The sequence below is a fragment of the Globicephala melas genome, chromosome 1, assembly GCF_963455315.2.
Source record: "Globicephala melas chromosome 1, mGloMel1.2, whole genome shotgun sequence".
In the NCBI taxonomy this organism is placed as follows: Eukaryota; Metazoa; Chordata; class Mammalia; order Artiodactyla; family Delphinidae; genus Globicephala; species Globicephala melas.
The window spans coordinates 85,944,999-85,971,110 of record NC_083314.1 but is presented as its reverse complement, the minus strand read 5'-3'; the positions used below and the strand labels follow the sequence as shown (position 1 = coordinate 85,971,110).

Genomic DNA, 26,112 nt, shown 5'->3' with positions numbered 1-26,112 from the left:
CTGTTAAAAATAAGTTTCTGGGTTGCCTTTCAGCATTGGGCCATTTGAGTGAGGAAGATCCAGAATGACATTCCAGTGCACAGAAATATAAATGGATGGACACACAGCCAGATGGACACAGATCTAGATATTTTCCTTTCCTTTCCTCTAGCCCAATCTGGGATCACTGAGTATATACTATGTTGTAACAGGTCATCTTTGCTGTTTTATGCATCTCAAAGTATTTTATTTATTAGAATGGTCGCTTTAATGTTTAAGGCAAAGAAATATTCACTGTTCATTGAGGGTCAGTTATGTGTTTGGTTAGTGCTTCCCAACATTTTTGGCACCAGGGACTGGTTTCGTGGAAGACAGTTTTTCCACGGACAGGGTTGGGGGCTGGGTGTGGGAGGGTGATGGTTCAGGTGGTAATGAGAGCTTTGGGGAGCAGCAGATGAAGCTTCGCTCGCTCGCCTGCCGCCCACCTCCTGCCATGTGACCCGGTTCCTAACAGGCCGCAGACCAGTATCGGTCCACGGCCCGGGGGTTGGGGACCCCTGTGTTAGGTACCGGGCTACACAGGTGACACAGAACAGACAGGGTCTGTTCATTGTTGGGGGCTTCCTCACAGCTTAAACAATTATCTCTATTTGGTCCTCTGAACTGTCAGATTTGAGTCACCCTGGGATTAAAAGAAATCTTTGAAAGAATAAGTCAGAATTTGTAATCTTGGTGAAGTTTAATAAATTTGTATATTTAAGATTGATCTGAATCAAGCCAACCCTTCCCCTTTTTGGTATGAAAATCCTGGCCACTAAGGTAAATCAGTAACAAACACCTTTGCTGGTGAACCAGGTGACATGATCTTCCCAGGGCTTCTTATATTGATGGTTTAGGGTTTGAATGCCTTTGTTCAACTGACTTTAAAGAATAACATCTTGGTCCTCACAACAGAAGTTGAGCTAAAGTTGGTTTACATGTTCATACTTGCATTTGGTGTGAGTCATGAGAAACAAGGATATTTATTTCCCGAGGAAAGAGGGAAATCTGAGTCCATTTTTAATCCCTCCCAGTGACACAGCAGAGTGCCTTGGGCAATCTGTTGCTCAATAAATATTTGCTGATCCAATATCCAATTAGCCAGAGATCTCTATCTACAAAGAAATTTTGTCTTTGCCAATCTGTCAGAGTACCTGTGTTTGTGGGACTGCCCTGTATATCAGAACCTTTGCCCATAAGGAACATCCTGGAGCAGGGAACTGGTCGTGTCTATACAACACCCCATTTCCTGGGTACAGCATCCAGGTAAAATTAGACTCTAGTAAGCCACCCTGAGCGCGTGCTCCTTCTTCTTCTCCCAGGCTCCTCAGTTGTCCCTGTTCATTGCTTTCCCCGCTCACAACTGGCAAGTGTCACCGGACCCTAGCACAAGAGAAGAATGCCACTTTCAGCATTTTGATCAGCTGCGGTACTGGAGCAATCGAGGTAAGGCCACCACAGGCACAAAAGGATGAAAGTTTGTGCATATGATGACGGGCGACTGGGGTAAACTTAGAATAGTAGGAAAGGTCCCACCAGAGGAGAGGGACTCCTGCGTTAATGATTACAGTGAAGCAGAAGTAAGGACAACAGCAAGAACACCTGGGAAAAACAGGAGGACTTTGGTGAAGTTGAAAATGAGGTGGAAAGAGAACTCTGAATTGCAAGAAGCACAGAGGAAAGAGACTCTTGGTCTGTGAAAAACTGGTAGTTTGGAACGACTGACCAGCGGTAAGAGAAGGCAAAAGAAAATTCTAAAATATTCGGGAACACTTGCTATCAAAAGAAGGAGGTTTAAAATTACAAATGGAAGAAAATGAAAAGGCGAGGCGGTATTGAGGAGGGGCGGCTTTACCATATTCAGATCAGACTGCAGGTTCCCAGAGGGGAGCTGCAGAAGCTGGACGGAACACCGGGATTATTAGTGAGGTGGGTGGAGCACGGAGCAGCCGGAGCTCTGATGTGGATGTGGCTTTCAGATGGTGCCAAGTTCGGGGAGATATGCGAATGCTGTGGTTACAGAACACAGAGCAGCCCGGGCGCCCAACGTGGTTGCTGAGCGCCCAGAGGATGCACTCAGAGGTGGGTTTGGGAAAAACACTTGCCTTTGCAACATTGCTCCGAATTGAGCTGGGCTCCCAGAAGTGCTCTAATACCTTTAGATCATCTGATAGCAGACTCTGATGTTTACCAGTTTCAGGGAGATCAAGCCATTGTGAAATTTTTTTTCTGTAATAAAACTAGCCCCAGCCAGCCAGACTGGGAATTTGCTGCCTGAGCTGTTTTCCAGCATAGTTTTGCTGGCAAAACCAGATGTGAGTGTTTCCTCGGCTCTTGAGGAGCCTGTTTACACTGACTTTATTTTTACTGCTAGCTTTCAGGTGGGAAGAGGGAGATTTAAAGGTCAGCAGGTGAGTGGAAGGATCCTGTCCTGCCATTCCTGGGTGTGCTTCTGTGTGCCTGTGTGTGTCCATACGTGTGTGTGTGTGTGTATGTGCCTGTGTGTGTCCATGCCTGTGTGTGTGTGCCTGTGTGTGTCCATACCTGTGTGTGTGTGTGTGTATGTGCTTGTGTGTGTCCATGCCTGTGTGTGTATGTGCCTGTGTGTGTCCATACCTGTGTGTGTGTGTGTGCCTGTGTGTGTCCATACCTGTGTGTGTGTGTGCCTGTCCATACCTGTGTGTGTGTGTGTGTGCCTGCGTGTGTCCATACCTGTGTGTGTGTGCCTGTGTGTGTCCATACCTGTGTGTGTGTGTGTGTGTGCCTGCGTGTGTCCATACCTGTGTGTGTGTGTGCCTGTGTGTGTCCATACCTGTGTGTGTGTGTGCGCCTGTGTGTGTCCATGCCTGTGTGTGTGTGTGTGTGTGCGCCTGTGTGTGTCCATGCCTGTGTGTGTGTGTGTGTGTGTTTCCACATGCGAATTGTTGTGTCCTGATTGCTTGTTTGTAGGCATAATCATGGGTGCCAGGCTGGTTGTTTGGCAGTTTTGTTTATTGTAAAGAAGGTAAATCCATCTGTGGGGTTTTCTGGATTGGAGGGCAAGGGATATTTACTGTCAACAGGGTTAGAACAAGGAGATATAAGATACTGAGCTCACAGGTGCATCTAGTGTCAGGATAAGAGCATAAATAGCTCGGAAGAAGCCAACTACAGGGAGTTTCCGTCTTGAATGGAACTTTTGAGTATTTGAGTGGGAAATACAACTTGGAAAATTGCCCTTCGGTCAACACCCCAGTCAACAGAGCTAAATAGAGTAAAATTTGGCTGGACTCAAATGCAGTTTCATCAACTCTCCTTCAATTCTTTTTTTTTTTTTTTAATTTCCCAAAAGATGAAAGATGAATGCTCACAATTTGGAAATGAAAGCTTGAATGAAGAATTGAGAAGGCAAGTCTGTGGTCCACATACACAGTCCCAGAGAAATTCAGCACCCAGAGACTAATATCACTGAGAAATCTATGCACAAGTGCTCTCTCTGCTGAGAGACAAACCAAGACTCTGCTGTTCTGCTCCGCATAGACCAAGAAGACATGAAATCCCTGATGGAAGGAAACTTAGAAGATTGCCTGCTGAATAAGGTAAGAACAGATACGGGTCTCTCCCATGCGCCCCTCCCACCCTCCCGCCCCACCAACCTTGATGCAGAAAGAATTTCAGCTTGTTTCCAAAGATACAGAAAATGCTCCTCAGGAACTCAAGACCATCACCCATAAGAGTGTTCAGGGACTTACCATATTTCAGTCCTCTCTTTGAGGTTCTAGTGCAAGAGGTACATTGGAAATAGAATGTGGAAGGAAGAGTTAGAACTTGGGCTGGAACTCTAGCTCTGCCACTGATGCCTGGGTGGTCATGAGCAAGACACTTAACCTGTCTGAGCCTCAGTTTTCTTCTCTGTAAAATGGGAGTGATAATAGGATCTTAGTGGGGTCTTTGAAAAAGAGTAAATAAGAAAGCTCTTTGAAAACTATAATACTGCTAGATTAAAATATGTATGTATTACCACTATATTTTTAGAGTGCATCAATTAAGAACTAATTTAATTTCTTCTCTATAGAGCCATAGGCTCTTTGGATGTTAGAACTTGAAGGGACATTAAATATTATCTAGTTTAAGCCTTTCCATTTACAGCCAAAGCGATTAAGACACAGAGCCACCCTTAAAACTAAAACATTTAAACAAAGAGTTAGGCCCTAGTCTAGGGTTTTCATGCCTTTACGAGTAAACAAAGCAGATCATTATTATAATGATAAGTCAAGTTGATTTCTTAGGCAAAACCATTAAGAGGGTAAATAGGGAAAACTTATCATAATAAAAATTATAGCAAACAAAATGATTTCTCCTTTTGGGGGCTATAAGTGGAAGGGGCGTTAGCTGGCATTTCCCCATTGTCCTGTGTTTTCTGAAAGAAAAAAATCCAAATATTTTAGCCTGGCATTCAAATAATACTTTATCTTTCTACTCTCTGCTTCCCTGCATCTTCAGTCACAGAAATTCTAAACAAAAGCTCTCTATGTGGAATCCAGCCTGAGCATGTGTTTTCTTTGGCCCGCAGAGAATTTTTAAATTTTGTCAAATTTGTTACAAACATTTCAAAATAGTGAGATTTTGCATAGAAATCCAGCTTTCCATCTTCTCTGGAAAAAAAATCAGGTTATCTGGCAACCACAGGTCCCAGTTTCTTACCTGGCAGCCATGGGATGGAGCTGAGTGTCTGTCCCACTGGAGGCTACGGCACTGCTGGAGTCTGACATCCGCCTCCCCGCCCCGCCCCATGTGTGTCCCCTACTCCGCCCCGTAGGTGGTTGAGTCTGACAGCCCTGTCCCACAAGAACTGTGCCCTGAGAAGGTCTCAGCCCAGAGCATCCCTCCCCCCACCTGGGGAGATATCCTGTCTCTTCTTCATTTTTCTGGCTCATCCTCATCCTTCAAACTCAGCTCAGAGTCCACTTGCTCATGAAAGATTAATCTGACACCCCAACACAAAACGTTTGTGTCTTCCTGTGAACTCCCATCATAATGATTACTGATCATATTTATTTGGCGATCAATTGTATCTTGACTCCTGGTGCCTTTCCTGTTGTTATCTTGGTGGCAACTTAAATAGTGTATCATTTTATTCTTTATAAGTTTCCAGAGGGAAGAACAGTGTCTTGGATATCTTTATTCCCTTTGAATTCACATAGTATCATTGCACGTATGTGGTCAGAACTATCTTCAGGGCTCATTGAAGGTAATGCAAGACGAGTGTTAAAGGTGCTAGCGGGTTGAGGCCCTACAGTGTCTTATTTAATCAACAATCATGTGACACATGCATATTGCCTCCATTTTAACAGAGGGGGAAGCAGGGCTCATGCTGATTAAACAGCGTGTCCAAAGTCACACAGTTAGTGAAGATGCTGTGGTTTCAGCCTATTCTTTTTTTACACCAAACCACATTTCATCTGCTAAACCCTCTATATCACCATAAACACACACAGTGCAAAACACAGTGCCCAAAACACAGGTCCGGATGTGACCTGCTTAGTGAGAGAGAAATTTTGTGTTTGGGTATCTTGAAGGGTGACCCTATCTCACCTGCAGATTTTGCACATAACCCCAAAGGTAAAAGGAGGAAGTTCCCCATGCAGACAGCAAATGCTTAACATCACAAGCGCTACATAGAGATTTACTTATTTATTTAATTTTATTTTCAGCTGCATTGGATCTTCATTGCTGCACGCGGGCTTTCTCTAGTTGCAGTGAGCGGGGGCTACTCTTCATTGCGGTGCGCAGGCTTCTCATTGCAGTGGCTTCTCTTATTGTGGAGCACGCGCTCTAGGCGCACAGGCTTCAGTAGTTGCAGCACACAGGCTCAGTAGTTGTGGCTCGCAGGCTCTAGAGCATAGGCTCAGTGGTTGTGGTGCACGGGCTTAGTTGCTCCACGGCATGTGGGATCTTTCCGGACCAGGGCTTGAACCCGTGTCCCCTGCATTGGCGGGCGGATTCTTAACCACTGTGCCACCAGGGAAGCCCACTACATAGAGATTTAAACAAGGTGCTGGAGGGGAAGAGAGCAGTGTGACCTCTGATGGGAGAGACGTTTCACAGAAAGAGTGATGACAAAGCCTTAGCGCATGCGTAATGCATAGGGTTTTAACGAGTGGAGGAGAGGCCTTCCAGCTACTGGAACCCCATTCAAGCAGTTAGCGGTTTTCATTCCCAGTCTCCTTGTCCTTGGGGAGGCAGAGCGGTGCAGTGATTATGAACAAGGGCACCGCCTGGGTGTGGATTCCTGTTCTGTGACTTATTGACTCCGGGACCCTGGGTAAGTTATTACACTTTCTGAACTCCAGTGTCGTCCTCTGTAAAATGGGGATTATCACAGCATCCACCTTAAAGGCTTATCGGGAGTCTCAAAGGAGCGAACCCTTATAAAGTGTCCTGCGCACAGCAGCGCCTCACCAGTCTTAGCTCCACGGTGCTGCTGTTGCTATGGCTTCTGCTGTTGGGAGCTGCAAATATCCTGTGGGGCCCAAGCATTTGGTTCATGGAAGAATTAGTCTAAAAAGATGGAGGGTGTGATGTCTTATCTGTATGGATCACTGAATTTAAGTCTCCGTGCCTTTAAATTATTAACCCCTGGAAGACAGAGACAGTCAGTGTCTGCGCCCCCCACCCCACCACTTTTTTAAACTGATTATTGGAGTTAACGCAATTCCAGAATTAAAAGTCTGACTTCCTGTTGTCCAGAAGGAAGTTCTCAGCCTTTTTCCCCAGTGGCACTCACTATGGATGACATTCGCATTGGCCACATGCTCCTGGGTGTGGCCAGGCCTGTGTGGCATTCCTGGTGCACTATTTAGCATACCCCCTACCTCCCTCTCAGGAAAGCATGTGGGAATACAAGTGAGTCAGACTGATGTAATTATAAGGAATAACCTTGAATTCTCAATAATTTTTATTTGAAACAGGAAATTGTTCACAAACTTGAGCTATTAATAGCAGCAAATGATGTGGGACAACAATGGGCCTGACGCTGTGCCCGGGGAGGTGGACATGCGTGTGGGCACACAGACAAGCCCTGGAGGGAGGCCCACAAAAAATGGATGGCAACCTTAAAGGTGCCAGCAGTCTCTAATGACTGTTTCTGCGTAAACTCTGCTTAGTTAGAGTGACTAAATCTGTACGCTAAGGAGTGTGGTATAACTTTTGCAGGGTCAGTGCAATGCAGGGGTTGGATTAGATGATCTAACCACATCTAACATCATGGGCCTGGTTAATTTACCACAATTCATTTCTGCTTTTGCTCTGCCACACCCACAAATGCTTCCCTTTAGAAACAAAGTGTTTCTCTTTATTTATTTATTTTTTAAGACAAAGTCTCTTTTACTTATTTATTTATTTATTTATTTGGGCTACGTCGGACCCTAGTTGCAGCACACGAGATCTTCATTGCAGCTCACAGGTTCTTTCGTTGTGGCACTCGGGCTTCTCTCTAGTTGTGGTGCGCAGGCTCCAGAGCACATGGGCTCTGCAGTTTGCGGCACGCAGTCTCTCTAGTTGAGGCGCACGGGCACAGTTGTTGCCACGCGTGGGCTTAGTTGCCCCTTGGCATGTGGGATCTTAGTTCCCTGACCAGGGATCGAACATGCATCCCCTGCATTGGAAGGCAGATTCTTTACCATTGGACCACCAGGGAAGTACCAACCTTTGTGCATTGACCTCATCAGCAGAGGACGTGAATGAAACTTAAACAGGCACTCAAGGTCAAGTTTGGACTGCATGAGGGAATTCCCTGGTGGTCCAGTGGTTAGGACTTGGCGCTTTCACTCTTAGGGCCCAGGTTCGATCTCTGGTCAGGGAAATAAGATGCCACAAGCCGCAGGGAGTGGCCAAAAAAAAAAAATTTGGACCAAATGGGCTTTGATCCATCTTCTTAAATTATCATATTTCCTCCTTAAGTTTGTTTCAAAGCTTTGCTGTGAAATAAATTTAGTGACAAGGCTGCTTCAAGGTTACCACGGGTATCTTAGCTTGCTTCCTGAAGTTTGAGAGGCAACAAAGGGATTCTGACATTGGGCTGGCGACCGGTAGAGCCTCCTTCTTTCACCAGGGCCACTCCCTGTAAAGCTGCCTCAGGCCCCATTTCCTGCTTTCCCACACAGTGAAATGGAATCTTCTTACCCATAGGCATGGTCAGGACAAGTGGAGGGAAACAGCCTGGGGCTTCTGGGTTGTGGTTTAGACCGTGGGAGTGACAAGAGGTACGTGGGACTGAGCCTGGGAAACCCCCAGCCCAAACCCCTTTGGGGGCAGGTGAATAGCTCTGTGATCCTGTTTGCTAAGAACCAATGGCAGGAAGTGTATCCAGAGACATAGGCAGGAAGGGGCTGCCCATCACCTAACAGGAAAGCGGCTCCCCCTTGACTCCAGTGGCTTGGGTCCTGGGGCAGGCCTGTCCAAGGCAGGGCTCTCCCTCCGCAGCTCTGGTTAAGCCCTGCATCACTGTCCGACCCCTGCTGTGTCGCCCTTACGTGTCTGCGGCATGCCAGAGCAGTCAGTATTGCGGCATGTCAGAACAACTTTGGACTTGTTATTTCATGAACTCCAAACTGAGGGCATGGTCAGGTTCAGAAAGAGGATAAAGGTAGGTATTATTTCTGGAACTCCTAATTGAGGGTGTAGCACAGTGTGACAGAAAGAAGAGTTGGGGAACCTGGGCCTTAGGTCTAGTCATACTGCTAAGTACCAGTGTGATATTAGGAGGGCCACTGTGTCACTCTGGCCTTCTGTAAAAGGATACCAGACAAGATGATTTCTGAGACTCTTCCAATTCTAAGATCCTGGGTTTAAATTGCAGCCAAGGTGACAGACAAAGAAAATTAAAACCAGAATTTGTGGCTCTAGGCCCAGAAAAGTATTTCCTTATTCTGACTTTTATCTTCACACGTCAGAACAGGTTATAAAGAGGAATAATGAATGAGAAATTATAGGTGTCTTCTAAGGGGTGTCTGAACTTGTCCTGCCGGTAAGAAAATTCTACCATCAAATGGCAGCATAATTTGTAGATGAGGTTCACAATGGAGAACTCTTCCCACTAGGTGCGTGCGTGCGCGCACACACACACACACACACACACACACACACACTTTCAAGCTTTTATCAGTTAAAAATTATTTGATAGTATCAATACGGTAATGAATCTTTCATTCGTTTATTAACATAGGAAACAATGTATCTGCATATATAGAGTCACCACTGTGTTACTAACAGTCAAGTTCTGTGGACTCACATCAGTGGACTTGGAAGTTAGCCTTAGTCCTCAACACATTCTGAGAACTTCACTATTCAAGATTACTATTTCCCAACCATTCTGACTGCAGCGTTCTATCTAGTTAGCCCTTGTCTTACTTTTTCCCACTATTCCTGATCAGATGTCTGGCCCCTGAACTTGTCCAATGTCCCCTAATCTACCAAACTGGCTTCATCCATTCTCGGCCCAGGCTCGAAAACATGGCCCTCCACTGATCTCTTCCCTTGCTCTCCTCCAGATCTTGCCAGCAAACTCTAGTCTCAGCACTTCCACTGTTACCCCTGGAGGGCCGGGAGGTACTGGACAACCTCTTATAAATGAGCCCACTGGTATCCCACAGCTTCATGCACCCAGAGCTGAGTCTTGGTTCTGCCTGGCAACCTTTACCCATGTGCCCAAATGGCCCCTCATCCCTTAGAGAAGCTATTGCCAATGTCTGTCACCCTGAAGCCCCCTGCCTCCCTCTTCTCACCTCACTCTCAACGCACTGCCTTGTCTCCTGCTGACGTCAGGCAGGAAATCTCTATGCTTTTACCTGCATTTGCACCCATCTTCTTTTCCTTCTGACGCACGGAGACGAGCTCCTCACCAGGTTTCTGGACTTCCACAATGCTTCCTGGCTGGGAAACCCTTGCTCAGGGGTTTTGCTCTCTGCCTTCTTCCTTCTTCACTGGCTCTTTTCTCTCAGCATCTAAACATGTTCGAACCTGTGTGTCCTTTTGAAAAAACCCATTGCTGTCCTTGTTTTTGTTTTTTCCTTCCCCCAGCCAGGCTTGTGGGAGGAGTCGCTTACCTCTGACTTCACTTGCTGGTTTCCCATTCTCTCTAAACCCACTGCCGTCTGGCTTGACGCCCACGGTTTCCCCAAACACATCAGTCCTGTTTTAGTTACCAAACTCTACGGGCATTTGGGGGGCCTTATCTCACTCAGCCAGTTACTGTTGACTTTGTTCTTGAAATTCTTCTTCCTTTATTTTCAAGACCTCTCACCGTTTGTTCTCCCACCTCACCATTCTCCTCCAAGGCAACGTCTGCTCCAACAAAGTAGAAACAATTGCAGTTCTCCCCTTGTGCTCCTTGTGTTAAGTATCTACCATTTTCTCTTTCTAGAACAACCTTCTCTTTCTAGCTAACTCCTGCTAACCTTTCAAGATACAACTCTGATATACCATGCCTTCAGGAAGGCCTCCAGGCTAGATGCAGTTTCCCTTTTTTGTGTACCCTTAGCATCCTTTGCAAACCTATACTTAGCACTAATGGCTGTAATTTTAATTTCCAGTTTATTGGTCTTGCTTTGTCATCTTATCTGTTAACCTCTTGACAACACTGTAGGCACAGAACCTGGCATGAAGTGGATGTTCAACAAAAATTGGTCAAATGGAATTGAATCCCAGCACATCAGAGAAGTCCTACACTGGAGAGACCCTTAATTATGCTTCTACAAGCACTTGCCTTTATTTTGGGCATGGCAAATGACCTGCCCCTCTCTGTGGCTACCTTCTCTCTTCCACTTACATACTCCAAAAGATGCAGAATCTTGATAGTTTATAGATGCTCAAAAAAGCTACCCTTTGTCCCTTCTCCCATGATGAATGCTCTGAGATGAACACACGGAGAGGGGTGGCTGGCTGCTGGTGGCAAGAAGATGATATTAAAAGCTAGTATAGACCTGATCATCGTACTTAAGGTCATATAAGACACACGCTCTGCAGCATCTCTGAGGGAGACCCTTATCAAACACCAGCCTGCAGGTGCCTCCGGAGCAACGTAACAAAGAGCCCGTTGCAGTTCTTGGAGACTTGCCGTGCAGAGTCAGAAGAGACATCAGGGCACGCCTTTTCTTAAGGGTCTAGGAGCCAAAGGACGGGGTGAGCGCAGGGGAGAAGGGAACCATCATGTATTGATGCCATACAGAAGACGATCCGCCGCATGTTCACGTGCCTTAGACTATTTTATATTCACCAACCCGGACGGCAGGCATTCTTATCCCATGTTAGACTCTCACCATGGTTCACAAAACCCTGTGGGATGGCCTGGCCCCCACCATCCTTTCCAAGTTCATCTCCTATCACCCTCCTTCTTCTTTTCCTATAACCACAGCAAAGGCCTCCTTGCTGGCCCTTGAGCCTTGCCAAGCTTGCTCCTGCTTTAGGGGCCTTGGAATTTGCTTTCCCAAGCTGTCATCAGGGCTCGCTCAAATCTCACCTCCTTCGAGAGGCCTTCCCTGGCCACCAGTCTAAAATAGCAGCCCCTTTATTCTCTAGTCCCTTATCCTATTGTATTGTTCTTCTTGGGACTTATACCTGATCTTACATTATACATATGTGTGTACACATATGTATATGTGTTTGTGTGTATGTATGTATGTATACACACACACATACGCATGTGTCCTGTATTTTCAACTAGAAAGCAAGTATCTCTATCTTGTTCGCTGCTGTCCTGCTCACGGTCATGCGAGGACCTAGAAAGCACCTACCGCAAGGCAGGTACTACATAAATATTGAGCAACGCTTCTATTTCAGAAGAGAACACTGAGGCACCAACGAGTGTCATCAGACCTAAGTTCATCTCTCCCGGAGCTCTTGGAAGGGCAGGATTTTCTGAGCTGTGCCCTGTCTCGTCACTTCCTTGGGGCTTGATCCGGGAATAACGGCCTTTGCTGATCCTTTCACACCCAGGTGGACTTGAGGCGCCAGTGGATTTCCCAGACGGTGGAAGAGGTGCAGAAAATTGTCCATCATCTGACCACAGAGATCAGCTACCAGGACATTCGATTTCAAGCCGTCCTTTACTCTGACACGTACAATGAGAACATTAAGGTACGTGGGTCACTTGGCTCTAAGTGCCCACCCAGCGAGCCAGGAAACGGGGGTGGTCTCAGCATGTGTCAGGCACTCGCACCACTAAGATTACTAACAAGATCTCTTAGTATTTACCACTTACACTCATTGCATAGATGTTACTGCAGTTGAAGCCCCACATTCCTACTTTACAGATGATAAAAATGGAGGCTTAAAAAAGTCAAATGACTTGATCAAGTCATATTAGGCACTAAAACCAGAACTCCACCTGTGCTTCTGATTCCAAAGCATGTTCCACTGTACCAATTAAAGTTCAGTTAAGCACACATTCATTTATTAAGCACCCATTTAATAGATTGGGGACTGGGTACAGGGAACTCAAGGCATTGGTGAGAAAAGAGTTGAAAGTAATAGTGGATGGGCTATAGGTGGGAGAAGGAAGAAACTGGAAGAGGTGGCCCTTAGGAACTGCAGGAGCAGCCTGGCAACTCTGTCCCTGCTGAGGAATCCCACAGAGCTCTAAACACCCAGGGCCCGTGTGTGACAACCAGCATTCATGCAACATTGTAGTGTGGGCAAAGCCAGTCTCACAGAAATGATCTCACCCAAACCTGCACACAGCCTAGTGGAACAGACATTATGGTTTGCTCCCTTTTAGAGATGAGAGAAATGAGGCTCTGAATCATTCTGAATCTCTGTGTTCCTTTATCTTGATTTTTCTTGTGACACACAAGAACCTCTTTCATAGAAGTATTAAACTTACGTGTACGCATGCCCCAGCTCTCACACAAGACCGTAAGTTCCTTGCTCATAAGGATGATGTTTCTTGATTGCTCCCTTCCTAGCACCCAGCATAGTGTGTGGCCCATGATAGACACTCAACTTCTGTTGAATGAATGAGGAATCAAAAGAATTGGTACCTGAACGAAAGACCATTGCTAGTCCAGTACATTTCAAGTTTGGTGGGTACAAGGACCACCCACAAGATGCTGGGACTTGTGGATTTGGGGACAGAATCAGACTTCAAGAAATTTACTCCAGGATGAAAATTATAAAATTAGATCGGATCCTGGAATGTCAGAACATCATCTGCCCACCTCTACTACCTTGCCAACCTAAACAGGACAAATATAGGCAAGTGACTAGGAATAGAAACATAACACCACTTTTCCTAGAACTATATCTGGAGAAATTTCCTTCTGTGGTCGCACTTAGAATTCATAGCTTAAAGTATATCTTGCATTTATATACACTGTATCCTGCATATTATATAAGTTTTGAAAATAGTTACAGTGGGGCATATAAAAATGCTTTTATTTTATCTTGGCCCAAATTCAATAAGCATTTATTAACCACCATTTTTGTGACTAATAACATGATAGTTGTGTTCTTGGATTCATATGAAAGTGGGTTCAAAAAATGTATAGATTTGGGGGTTTTTGTTTGTTTTTGTTTGTTTTGGCCACGCCACACAGCATGCAGGATCTTAGTTCCCCGAACAAGGATGGAACCCGTGCCCCCTGCAGTGGAAGCGCAGAGTCTTAACCACTGGACCGCCAGGGAAGTCCCCCAAACTATATAGATTTTAAAGGTCATAGTTTAGATCCCCCCTCCCTTGTTTTAATCCCACCACATTTCAATGGACACCAGAAGTCACGTGCACCCATCAACTAAACATCCATACTACTGTTCCATGAAAATGAGGCAGAATGAGTTATTGCTGATTTCGGTGTTCACCCCTGAATTCGCCACTGACTGGTCCCTGGGCAAAGGTTATTGAAATTCCACTGTCAGAACTTTCCGTGGAAAGGAGGTGGCTCTTCCAGTGTATAGCTGAGTGATGGGGCAACGTGCAGGGTGGAGTGGGCTGCTGTGTGATGTGATTAAAGGTCATTTCCCTTTGGTGGTACTGCACTGTGGACTAATTTGTTCTATCTCTTGGACTATTGGCCTGACCACTGCTTTCCCGGTTCCTGTAGAAACAGAGTAAGTAGATTCTTAGTGTTTACTTCTTCCCATTAAACTTAGAATCATCTCAATAGCTCACCTTGTCTCAACAAACAGGATTTCATGTCACCTGTGATTCTGTAAGGATTAGTCATTAACACTGTCTGTGGGTCACCAGTACAAGCAAAAAGAAAGGGAGGCATTTTGCGGAATTCTTTCACGTCCTCTCCCATCTCTTCCCACCCTTAATTCATACCGGATCTTTCACCCATCCCGGGCCGGGTCATTGATTCTTGACTAAGAACCAGCTCAGGAGAGACAATTAACCGTTGAACAAGCAATCGGAAGACCTAAAGTCAAGTTCTGGCTCTACCACTGACTGGCTGTGTGTCCCTGGGGAGACTTGGAGCCCCTCTGAGCCTCAGATTCCTCATCTGGGAAATGTTAGCAAAGCCTACCTCATGTGTAGCTGTGAACATGAGATAGGCTAATGCACAAGAATCGCAGTGCTTGGTGGGTGCAGAAAGCAGTGACTACTAGTTCCCCTCCCTGCTTTTTGTCCCCCTCCCCTCAAGCTTTAGGTGCCTCTAGAGTTCCGGGTCCACTTCACTCTTTTTCCTTGCAGATCCATGAAACCCAGGCCTCACTGAGTTAATTTCTTTGCCCGAAGCGTTACAATGGGCTAGTGGCACAACAGAGACGGAATCCTCTGCCAGCAGGCGGGCAGGTGGGCGCAGTTCTGTCCTCCTTGTCACATTGCTAAGGGTTGAGTGGTTAACTGAGCGGCCTGGGTCAGCAGGGCGGCTCCCTGAGGGCTTGTCGCCTCCCGAGTCTATGAACTCACACTCCTTCTCCCTCCTTTCCTAACCCCAGGTTTTGGCCCCCACCCAGCTCCTCATCACAGTCCCCATGAGAGGCCTGGCCGGGTACAGGGAGGCCCGGCAGCAGCGCTGGCGCTACTACACCCTGCAGGGCGCCCGGCTGCCCTGCCCCCTGCGGGACCCAGAGGGCCTGCAGCAGTGGCTGGAGGTGGAGCAGTTTCTGAAGAGCCTGTGGCAGTGGCACGAGGCAGATGTGAACATTGACGGAGACATTGTGCCCGCCAAGGTCCTCCAGGTGTTCCGGAAACTGGTCGAAAACGCAATTGAAACCTGTCACCTGTCAGGTGAGCCGATCAGGAAATGTACAAGGAAAATGTCTGGCATTTCCATTTTGCTCTAAAAAAACCCCTCTGCTTGGGTGTTTCCTGAAGCTCACGCCCCTAGATTGAGGATACAATCATGTGCTTTTTACATCTGTCTAATCCCCATAATATGAATTAGCTCTTTTTTATGCTGTGACACACAGAATACAACACACTTCCGTGGCCTCAATAGATTACTGCCCTGGCGTAGATAAGACAGTCTTTGGGTTACGCACCGTTTCCAAGATGTTAGCTTCAAAACCTGGGTACTTTCGCAAATTACTCATCAACCTCAGATCTTTGTTATTAGCACATTTCCACTACAACAGCCTCCAACTGACTGCAGTATTCCAGTGTGCTGGGACAGCACATCTGGGAACCACCGACATACCAAAATACAAAAAGCCAGAAGCCATAAGGAACTGATTATGTTTGACAACCCCAAAATCTTTTTTTTTCTTTTCTTTTTTATTGAAGTATAGTTGATTTACAATGTTGCGTTAGTTTCCAGTGTATTGAGTATAGTTCCCTGTGCTATACAGTAGGTCCTTGTTGGTTATCTATTTTGTAAGTAGTGTATATATGTTAATCCCAAACTCCTAATCTATCCCTCCCCACACCCCTTTCACCCTTGGTAACCATAAGTTTGTTTTCTATGTCTATGGGTCTATTTCTGTTTTGTAAATAAGTTCATTTATATCTTTTTTTTTTTTTTTTTTTAGATTCCACATATAAGTGATATATGTCTTTGGCTTACTTCACTTAGTATGATAATCTCTAGGTCCGTCCATGTTGCTGCAAATTATTCATTCTGTTTTATGGCTGAGCAATATTTCATTATATATATATACACACACACCACATCTTCTTTATCTATTCATCTGTTGATGGACATTTAGGTTGCCTCCATGCCTTGGCTCTTGTAAATAGTGCTGCAATGAACATTGGGGTGCATGAATCTTTTCGAATTATAATTTTCTCACAACCCCAAAATCCTAAGCTACTGTACAGTGTAGCATATGTGCACACCTGCCCACATACGTGTTTCTGTTCACACAGAGTAAAAAGGTGAATTTCAAACTGGGAAAATGGCTAATTTCCTTAATTATAAAAGAGTATTTATAAACCAATAAGAAAAGCTATGAGCAGACCAATAGAAATACTGACCGAAAAGCACGGCTCACAGAAAAAGAATGTAAATGGCTAGTAAACATAGAAAATGCTCCATCTAACATACATTTCAAGAAATATACATTAAAACACCTAGTAGGCTGACATCTAATCATGCTCAGTGCAGGAGTGAGTATGGTTAAATAGGCATTTTCATGCATTGTTCTTGGAAGTGTCAATTGGTACCTCCTTTTTCAAAGGGCAGCTAGTCCATTTTTATTTTTGTTACGTGCTTACTTGGCAATTCAACAATTCCAGTTCTAAAGATACATTCCTGCAGATACACAAAGAAATATGCATGAGGATATCTACTGAACTGGCTTTGTAATAGTAAGTCATTAGAAATCATCTGATGGCTAACAAAGGAAAACTGACTTCATCGATTATGCTCCCTCTGCCTAGTGGACTATTACGCGGCCTTTAAAAAGCACAAGGTGTGTCGATAATGGATTGGAGCCCCACACCCCCTGTCTGTGCAACACCATTCACACTCCAGGTGCATATCGGGGTGTGTTTCTCCGAGAAGACTTGTATTTGATTTTTCCTGGTACTCTCAGAAGTACCATCTTACCTAGATGATTTGGGAACGTAAACATCCAGGCCCTAAACACAGGATGGTGACTAACGCCTTTGAAATTCTAGGGAGGAGGGAAGCGCTTGGTTTTTGTTGTTGTTTGTATTAAATCAACTATCCAGAGCCCACGAGAAAATCTGTCTATTTCTCTTAGTTCATAATTTCCCTCAAGGTACAGCTTTTCCTGATTCCAGGCTTGTGAGGCTTACCACCTAGCATAAGCCCCAGCCTCAGCCCGTTAGACCTCCTCTCCTCCTCTCTGTGCAGTTTCTATACACAGAAGCTGTAAGTACCGAGGCTTAACGCCATGAGGGTATTTTGGCAATTCTCCCACTTAGTACTTTCCTGGGTAGGTGTTCTTGCTTCATTGCTAGTTTCAAATGATTCTCCTACTTTCTGGCAGTCTCATTACATACAAATAATGTTTTTAAACTTTTATATGTCTTATTGGCAGTGGGTTTGGGGATCTCCAATCCAACATGTGACTTTAACAGAAATCCCTCCTTTTCATTTCCCTTTTAAAATACTTTGTTGACTTTTGCATTTGCATATATTTCTCATTGGTGGAGTAAATTGAAGTAAAAGATAAATTAGAATTAAAAAAAGAATGGGGTGTGTGTGGTGTATAGATGCACACACAGAGTTATGAAAAATGCCCGTGCAACATAATTAAGTGAAAAACCAAATTGCTGAATAATATGCAACTCCACTTGTAAAGAAAGAAGAGGATTTTCATGTCCTTTTGCTTGTCTAGACAGAATAGTTCTGAAAGATTCTGTAATGGAAATAGCTCGCGTTGAATGGATTGTTACCATGTAGAGGGTGCGTTCATGGATTATTTCATTTAATACTCATAGCAACCCTGTTAGAGTGAGGATCATTTTTCTAACTGTTGTACAGACAAGAAAACTGAGATTTAGAGAGATTAAGTAACAGGCCAAAGGTCACACACCGAGTTGGCAGAGTAGGCGAAGCAGGGTGTGGGCCAGGCAGGCTGGGGCCAACATGTGCTCACCTCCTCACTCTGCGACACTGTTAATGGTGAAAGTGCATATAAGAGTTTCAAACTGGGCCAGGTTGATGAGGTACTTTCAGTAAATAATGCTGCGGTGCCAGACGTTGTCATGTTCCTGTCTGCGCAGCTCTGATGAGATGCAGACAATAAGCTCTTTATCACACCCCAGCCAAGGAGAGGAGTGTTTTCCTTTTGAACAGCCTAACACAATTAATAAATGAGTTTCTGTTTCCTTCTCTGAGCAAGAAAAAGCAAAATAACAGATCCCGATTCAAGACGGCTCATCCCTATGTACGACGAAGGCAAGCCAACAAACAAAACATTACTGTGTATCTGTTGAAAGAAAGGGGAACAAACTGGAAATGAATTCTAATGTATGAGCTGGAAAACCTTCCCTGATCCATTCCTTTTCTCTCCCTCTCTTTGCCTGGTTGGAAAAGACAGGGAGGGCTTCTTTCTGCTTACTTGACTATTCAAGCCAGCGGCTATGCAACACTTTGAAGTATTTTATGATTTCAAGGCTTATGATGATAAATCCATCTGAGGCTAGGCTGGTCAATGGGTGGTGGGAACAAATACCGTCTCTGAGACTGTGACTTAGTTAAGAGACAGGTTAAGCTGAACCCCACCAAAGGCAAATGAGTAAGTAAAGGGTCTGAGGCTGTCCTAAATGGGGTCAACATCTGGGTGGAATGGGGGGGTTATAGAAAAATGCTTGGATTTCATCTTACAGTAGCAAAAGCTACACCTTTTCCTTGTATTCTCTGTCTCTTTCAGTTGAGCTTTCTGGAAAGAGTCTATTAATTTTTTAGAAAAGATAGGGGAGGAGGATGAAAGAAAAAAGTAAACCCCACCAACAATGAGATTTTTCTAGCAATGTTTCTATCAATATTTACTTAGCTAATTGTCTAGTGTTGACATAAACACGCTGCCCTGGTGTGCTACTGAAACTCTGAAAGTTGCCCCACCAGTTACAAGGAGCTGGTAGGAGCCACAGCTCACAAATTCCTTCTTTGAACCCTAGTATTGAGCCAAGCTTTGTCTTCCCATTGTCTGTCATTTACCACCAGGTAAGGTCAGCATGCTAATGGACCGCCCTGCAGTTCGAGTTGCCGTGGAAACCTCCACAGGTCGGGTGGAACTAGAGCTGACCCCCTCAGTGGAGATCCCCACCGCCTGGTCCAAGAAAGCCCGGTGGCCTTCGTGTCTGAAGCGCTGGCCTTCTGCAGAGAGAGTGCAGTGCATCAAGGTATTAGCCTGCAGGGTCCCGGCTCACCAGAGATGCTCTCACCTTAACCAACCACAGCATCACTAACCACCAACCAGCTTCGGAAGGAAAATTGAAATTTCACTAGGTCCCCAGAACCTGCAGCGGCACCTGGGAATCTGTGGTAAATGCAGATTCCCGGGCCCTGCTCTGGCCCTAGGGAATGAGACTCGGTGGGCAGGACCCAGCAATCTGTGTTCTCACAGGCCCTCCAGGTGATTCTGGGGCAGGCTCAAGTTGGAGAACCACTGCCCAGGAGAAAGTGGACGCAGCCTCCCCAGTTAATTGCCTGCGTGCAAGGGGCTCCCCTGAGGCTCCCTCCGTGTCCCCACGTGGGATGTGCTGCTCGCCCAGTGGCAGGTCCCCCCTCCTAGTGGACTGCTTCGGAGATGGCTTTCTCCTCCACCAGCATCATCCTTCTGGTTTCCCTCTGTTTTTCTCTTCCCGCAGTCATTTGGGTTTAGCTTGTTGGCCTGTTCGAACTATCACTGGCAGCTGAGCTTCTTGCGGGCTGAACGGGTGCTGCTGGAGCAGCTGGATGAGGACGGGGGCTGCCGCAGGAAGTGTCTTCAGGCCATGAGGCAGATGAAGGAGGACGTCTGGTGTCCAGGGAAAAGACCTGTGATCACATCCTACCACCTTCAGGTGAGTGTGCCGCCCCGGCCTAGAGGGCCAGGGCGGCTGGGGCTGGGTAGGTCCCTCTGCGGCCTCTGCAGGGTCACCAGAGCCACTCACAACGGGGGTGTGTGTGATGAGTAGGAGGGGGCCTAGTGTCCATCTTTGCCGTCTCACAAATTCGTACTCCTTATGGAGATATACAGCCCCAGCCGCGTGCATGTCCACAGCATCCCTGCCCAGGGTCCCTGTCCTCCACCTCCTTTCTTCCCTCTCCCAGTTTCCCTCTTCCCTTTCTTCCTTTCTGCCTTGCCTTCTCTCCCTTTCCCTCTCCCCTCCTTTTATTTCACTCAACAAACCAACACGAGCGCCCACTATGTGCCAGAAACCCGGCTGAGGTTCAGAAATGAATGACAGCATGCAGTCTCTGCCCCTGAGAAATCTAGTCTGGTGAAATCTTGGGAGTTCCTCAAACCTGAGATGGATTCACATTTCCCCTCACGTTATGACTCATTCAGTCCCCATTCTAGCCCAAGTGCAGCCATTCATGCGCACACACATACACACTCACACACGCACTCTGTGCAGAGGAGAAAACCAGGAACTGTTGTGGTACCTGACAAACCTGGCAGCAAACCTGAACTTCTGGGTTGCAAATCACCAGGCAAGGACTTACCATTAGACAGCCATAAATGCATTCACTCACTCACTCAGCAAATGTTTATTGAGATCCCTGTGGGCCAGTCCCTTGCCCCCACACCTGCTGTGTGCTCTACACCTGGAGGTACAAGGTGAATAAACGCAGATGTGGTTCCTGCTCTCATGGAGCTTGTGGTCCAGCAGGGGAGACAGACGTTGGTCAATCAGTCTGCAGGTGTGCGTGGAATCGAGCCGCGTGGAATCGAGCCACGTGTGGGAATGCTGGGGTGGAGAGGAGCATTGCTCTAGGAAGGCTCAGGGTAGCAGAACCTGACCTGGACCAGGGCGTCAGGGGGTCCCCCCTGGGGAGATGGCCTTTGATCACACTCTCAGCTCCTTTCTCAAATTTCTGACCACCCATGGTGAACTGGATGCTCGGGTAATACTGCGTGCAGCACACTGTGGTGGGGGGAGGTATCAGACTCTTAGTAGCCCCAGCCCAGCTAGTATCCATCCTGGAGCTTCAGCCCTTCTCCCCAACCTTCTACACAGGTGAGCACATGTCCCTGGGGTGTGCGGTGCCTTCCTTGCATGCTCCTACCTGGGCCTCGTCTCGTCCAGTAGACAACCATTTCCCAGCCCTGTGTTACTCTTTCAGGCCTAACACAAGCTATTTAAGGGCAACTCATAGCGATCCCTTGGTATCTCTCCCAATGCTTTGTATGTAGTAGTTGCTCAGTAAATATTTGCTGATCATCTGAATGAATGACTTCACATTTTACTCCACTTTTCCCCCCCAGCAAAATTGTTCATCTTTGTTTTGCTTTCTTATCTTTTCTGATAACCTGTTCTCCCTGACCCGCCCAAGAATCTGTTAACATCTCATTTGCACATACTGGGGCCTTTCTCTCCAGTTTCAACATTCTTAAAGTGTCCTCAAACCTGTCCCCCTAAAAACACACACCTGTTCTCCTGGATCGAGGACACGTACTTTCTGAAGCTAGTCTAATTCATTTCGGGGATTTAGCTTCTTTCTTACTTGCCTTACCACTGGCCACACTAGGAAAAGTCAGAGCTGAGAAGGAAACTCCAGGCAGTCTCATATCAAATCTCATACTCTTAACTAACCACTGACTTCACTGCTCCGCAATTAGGATGGATGAAAACACTTTAAGTACCGCGAGTATTTTAGAAAGATTGAATAGGGCCACCACAGGCCTCCCAGCCCTTGACTGCTCTCAAAACTGCATTCCATCCAGGATTTACTTGTATTCCAGTGGCTTCTAAGTCACCTAGAGGATTTCAGGGCAACTCCTTAAAGGCCCCCTGTTTTAGTCTTCCCTAACCCACCTACACGGCATAATAAAATTGTGCATTCTCAAGAACGAGCAGTTAAAAGGGGGTTATTTGTTGAGAAACCGAAACAGTACGGACTGCCTTTTCCCCTCGTCTTCCACCCTTGTCCAAGGGTAGAATTCTCTCACGTGGAGGCGTCGGGATGCATGTGGCTGCTGGTGTGGGTGTGAGATACCATCCTGGATGATGGCTTGAGTGTGCAGGATCCCTGCCAAGACTTTAGTCTGGGGAAAGTGGAAGACACTGGGCTGCAAAACAGCATCAGGAAGGATGTGCCAATCATGGGCACCTCCTAGAAGGTCTTTACCTCCTCCCCAAAGAGGCTTCTCCCCCATAGCAATTTCATGTGAAGAAAGAGCTTATCTTTCATTGGCTTATTTATTCCTAAACCTGCTCAAAGGCACAGAGGCTTGCTTATAATAGGCTTAACTGCTTCTGTTTGCTTAGGGAGATAAAAGCTTAACTACAAGAGGAATTAAAACATGTTTTTTATTAGGTTATCTTGACTAGCATGAAATTATCTCCAACTCATTTACTCAAAACAATGTACTCCAAATCAAAACACATTCAGTGTCTTGCTGTGAACCTAAAACTGCTCTTCTACTTTTTAGGAAAGTCTATATTTTCAAAATACTCAACGTCTACACCCAAACGTTAATTATTTCACTCAGTCAATAAATGTCAATTGACTGCCTCCCGTGGGCCAGTCCCTCTGCTGAATGTAGTAACATCAGCGTGAATACAAATAGGTCTAGTCCTCTGCTCACAGAGAGTTTGCCATCTAGTAGGGAATCACCTAAACACATAGGAAAACGACCACCACTGTCATCATTGCTGCACATGAGAAGTATGGGATGAAGAGAGTGCTTAATGGGTGTCATAGGGAAGTTTGATCTGATGGATGAGTTTCCTGGACAAGCTGGGGAAGGAAGTACGCTCCATGCGGAAGAAGTGGGTTGTGAAAGGCCCTGTGATAGAAAAGAGCATGAAACGAGGCCAGTGTGGCCAGAAGGAAAGAGGGAGGGAGAACACAGGGCGAGATGAGCCTGGAAAGGAAGGGAGGGACCAAACCTTGTCAACTAAACCATGCTAAGGATGGTATTTTTTAATTACCAAACAATGGGAAGACTTTGAAGTATTTTAGACAAGAAGAAACAGACCGATTTATATTTCAAAGAGATCACGTTGGCTGCAGTGTGGATGACGACAGATAGGATGGTGACAAGAAGAGGTGCAGGCTGTGGCAGAGGTCCGGGCGAGACACGGTAGGAGAGGGTGATCGTATCGGGTGGATTGAAAAACACGCAGGCAGCAGGATTGGCAGGACTTGATTGGAGGTGGTGAGGGAGGGGAATGACTCCTAGGTTTGCGTCTTGCGTAACAGGCTGGATAAACAACCCTGGGAGCACACGAGGTATGTGGGGGAGGGCCAGGAGTTCAGTTTGGACATATGGACTGAGATAACTTTCAGATGGCCAAGAGATACCAGGTAAGGAGGTCAGAGGAGAAGTGTGAACTGGAGAAAAGAAATAGCAAGTTATCTATACTTAGTGGGAGCCCCCAAAACTCCAGCATTAGGGCAGGTGGAGGGTGAGCACTCCAAGGCGTAGCTGCACTGCTCAGAGAAACCCACTTGGAAGCCAAGTGAAGAATGGCTCGGGAGTGAGGGTATGCATGAGAGAACCAGATTCCACTGAAAGGTCAGGTAGGGTGAGAGCTGGAAAGAGCCTGCTGGGTTTAGCAAACATGGGGATCACTGGACCTTAAGGAGAGCAGCCTTTGAGGACTGATGGCAGAAGAATCCATATTGGAGTGGGTTAAGGCAGGACATCAGAGGAGAGGAAATGACAAATTATTAAGATGATTCTCTGCAGAAACCTGGATTTGCAGAGAGGTGAGAGTTAGGGCAGGAGGGAGATGTGGCACCTGGGGAGCAGGAGAGCTCTGATAGATATAAAAAGCCAATGAGGAAGAAGAAACTCAATCATTTACAGTTGCTGGAAGGGGAGATCCTAGCCCTGCAGAGGGATTTTCCCAGGCTAGGGGGATGCAGAGAAGAAGATACCAAATGAAGGAATGATGGCTGGTTTGCACGCACGAGGCATTTTCCCTGTAAAGGAGGCAAAGTCATCTGCCAGGTGTGGGGAATCGTGAATTTTAGGAGAGTGGGGATCGTTGGAAATGCCAGTGGAGAGAGAATAAATTACCAAAGAGGCATAGGAGACCAGCAGGAGGAGGCTGAGAGCCCGTCCAAGGCTGGGGACCATAAATCCACGGCAGACCCAGCCTGCCCCTGGGGCTCCCGTCTCCTCCTTCCAAGGCCACGTGGGCTCAGGAACGTTCCTGAAGACACTCTCCTCAATAGACCGGGCCGATGTCTGACACCGCCTCTTCCTTCCACAGACAGTGCTCTTCTGGACTTGTGAGAAGTATCCCCACCCAAAGGACTGGCGGGTCTTCAGCAGAGCGTTCCTGCGCCTGGTAAGGAAGCTGCACAAGTGCGTGAGCCAGCACTTTCTGAAACACTACTTCGTGCGGAAGAGCAACCTCCTGCGGTACGCCAATTCAGGCGAGCTGGGGGCCCTGGCCCAGAAGCTGGCCTTCTTCCTGCAGAACCCCCAGATCAGCCTGCCCTGATGCTGCCCTGCGTGGGACGCTCTTGGACATTTCATTCAAGCTTGACCTCACTCTCTGTGGATTGTTCCTCAGTCAGAGGCCAGGATCCTGCCCAGGAGAGAAGCAACGGACGGCAGAGGAAAATTCCATCCACCCAGCAGCACTTCAGGGGGGAAAACCTGTGCCCCAAGATGTCTGGTCCAGGCCTCCCTGCAGCCAAGCAAGCATTTCTGCCCCGACTAGCTACCTCTTTGGGAGACGGCTCTCATCAGGCTTCCCCGAGCCATAGTTTCCGAACCGATGACAGTTCTGAATTTATTTTCCCTTGCTCAGGCTCTGGTTGTCTGTCAGGGAAGATGTAGAGAGAACCCCCGGAAGGTCAGGCATCAGCCTGCTGCCCACGAGTGGTTCTCCAGCCCACTGACCACGGGCTCATTATGTTTCCATTTGTAAAATGGGACTGTTCATATGCCTCCCTCAGAGCAGGGCTGCGAGCCTACGGACTGTGCTGCTGCCCTTTCAAGGGGAAGGTGCTGGACCAACACAAAGTGTTCCTCATTGGTTCAGTGGCTGGTGTTGGCATTCAGGATCAGTATCTACACCACTGATTAAATGATTACGTCCGATGGGTGAGCATGACCGTGTGCCCTCCAGTTCTCCTAAACTGTGGATCTGCCTGCTTCCCTGGTGTTCTCTAAGAAGGCAGGAGTGGTTTTGATGACTAGTGCAGTCAAAGATGAGAGTGCAGCAACCCCAGTGACTGCCCTTCCTTGCTTCCCATGCCGTGGGTCAGGGATGAGACGTCCTTCTATTTATGGAATGAACTCGGTACTGTGACCTGCATGGAATGACTTTGGTGTCACTCACCTCTCAGTTCCTTCCTTTGCTCACTTAGAGGTTCACTTCCTCATTCATTGATAAATATATACGCATTAGGTACTGGGGATGCAGCAAGAGCAAGGTGGGCAGGGACTTACCTGATGCAGATGATGCCTAATGGTAAAGACAGGAAATGAACAACAGATAAGCACATTTGATTATTACAAATTGTAGCAAGTGGCCTGAAGAAAAGAAACAATATGGAAATAGAGCCACAGAGAGATCCTTGAAGGATGAAAATGCAAACAGCTGAAAGGGAAGAAAAGGGGGCCAAGGGCAGACTTAGAGGGGCTGGCATGAGCCAGATCGCTTGGCCTTGTAAACCCGGTAAGGAATTTGTATTTTACTCTAAAATCAGATGTGTGATGTTTGACCTCTCCAGAAGCAGAAGGGTATTATGATTTGATTTGCATTTTAAATGCCCATTCCGGCAACTGTGTAAAGGGGGTCTGGGGACCCACACGAGGATGGGGACGCTGAAGGCCCTTGAGCCCACTCCTTTTGAATTTCACCGAGGTCCTCAAGGCCACACATCCTGTGACACACACACACCAGGAATTCTAGGCGTTCTCGGGAGAGCCGTAGTTTCTTCTGGCACCTACTTACGCTTCGCAATTCAAGGGAACCCTTTATTACTTAGAACATTTTCCCAGATAAATAATTTCTAGAAGCAAGAACTGATGATTCTTTTTAAAATAAAAGTCACGTATGAAAATGAAGACAATTATTTTTACAAA

At 46.6% G+C, this 26,112-nt stretch overlaps 1 protein-coding gene across 1 annotated transcript; it reads left to right on the top strand.

Annotated features, from left to right (window-relative positions):
- The first annotated feature begins 1,989 nt into the window (after positions 1 to 1,989).
- MAB21L3 (mab-21 like 3) lies at positions 1,990 to 24,660 on the top strand. Its single transcript, XM_030869145.2, has 7 exons — positions 1,990 to 2,100; positions 3,350 to 3,596; positions 11,992 to 12,132; positions 14,935 to 15,226; positions 19,074 to 19,252; positions 19,721 to 19,915; positions 24,284 to 24,660. Exons 2-7 carry the CDS (start codon positions 3,549 to 3,551, stop codon positions 24,515 to 24,517), a joined length of 1,089 nt encoding a protein of 362 aa, XP_030725005.1. The 5' UTR covers positions 1,990 to 2,100; positions 3,350 to 3,548; the 3' UTR covers positions 24,518 to 24,660.
- The last annotated feature ends 1,452 nt before the right edge of the window (positions 24,661 to 26,112 follow it).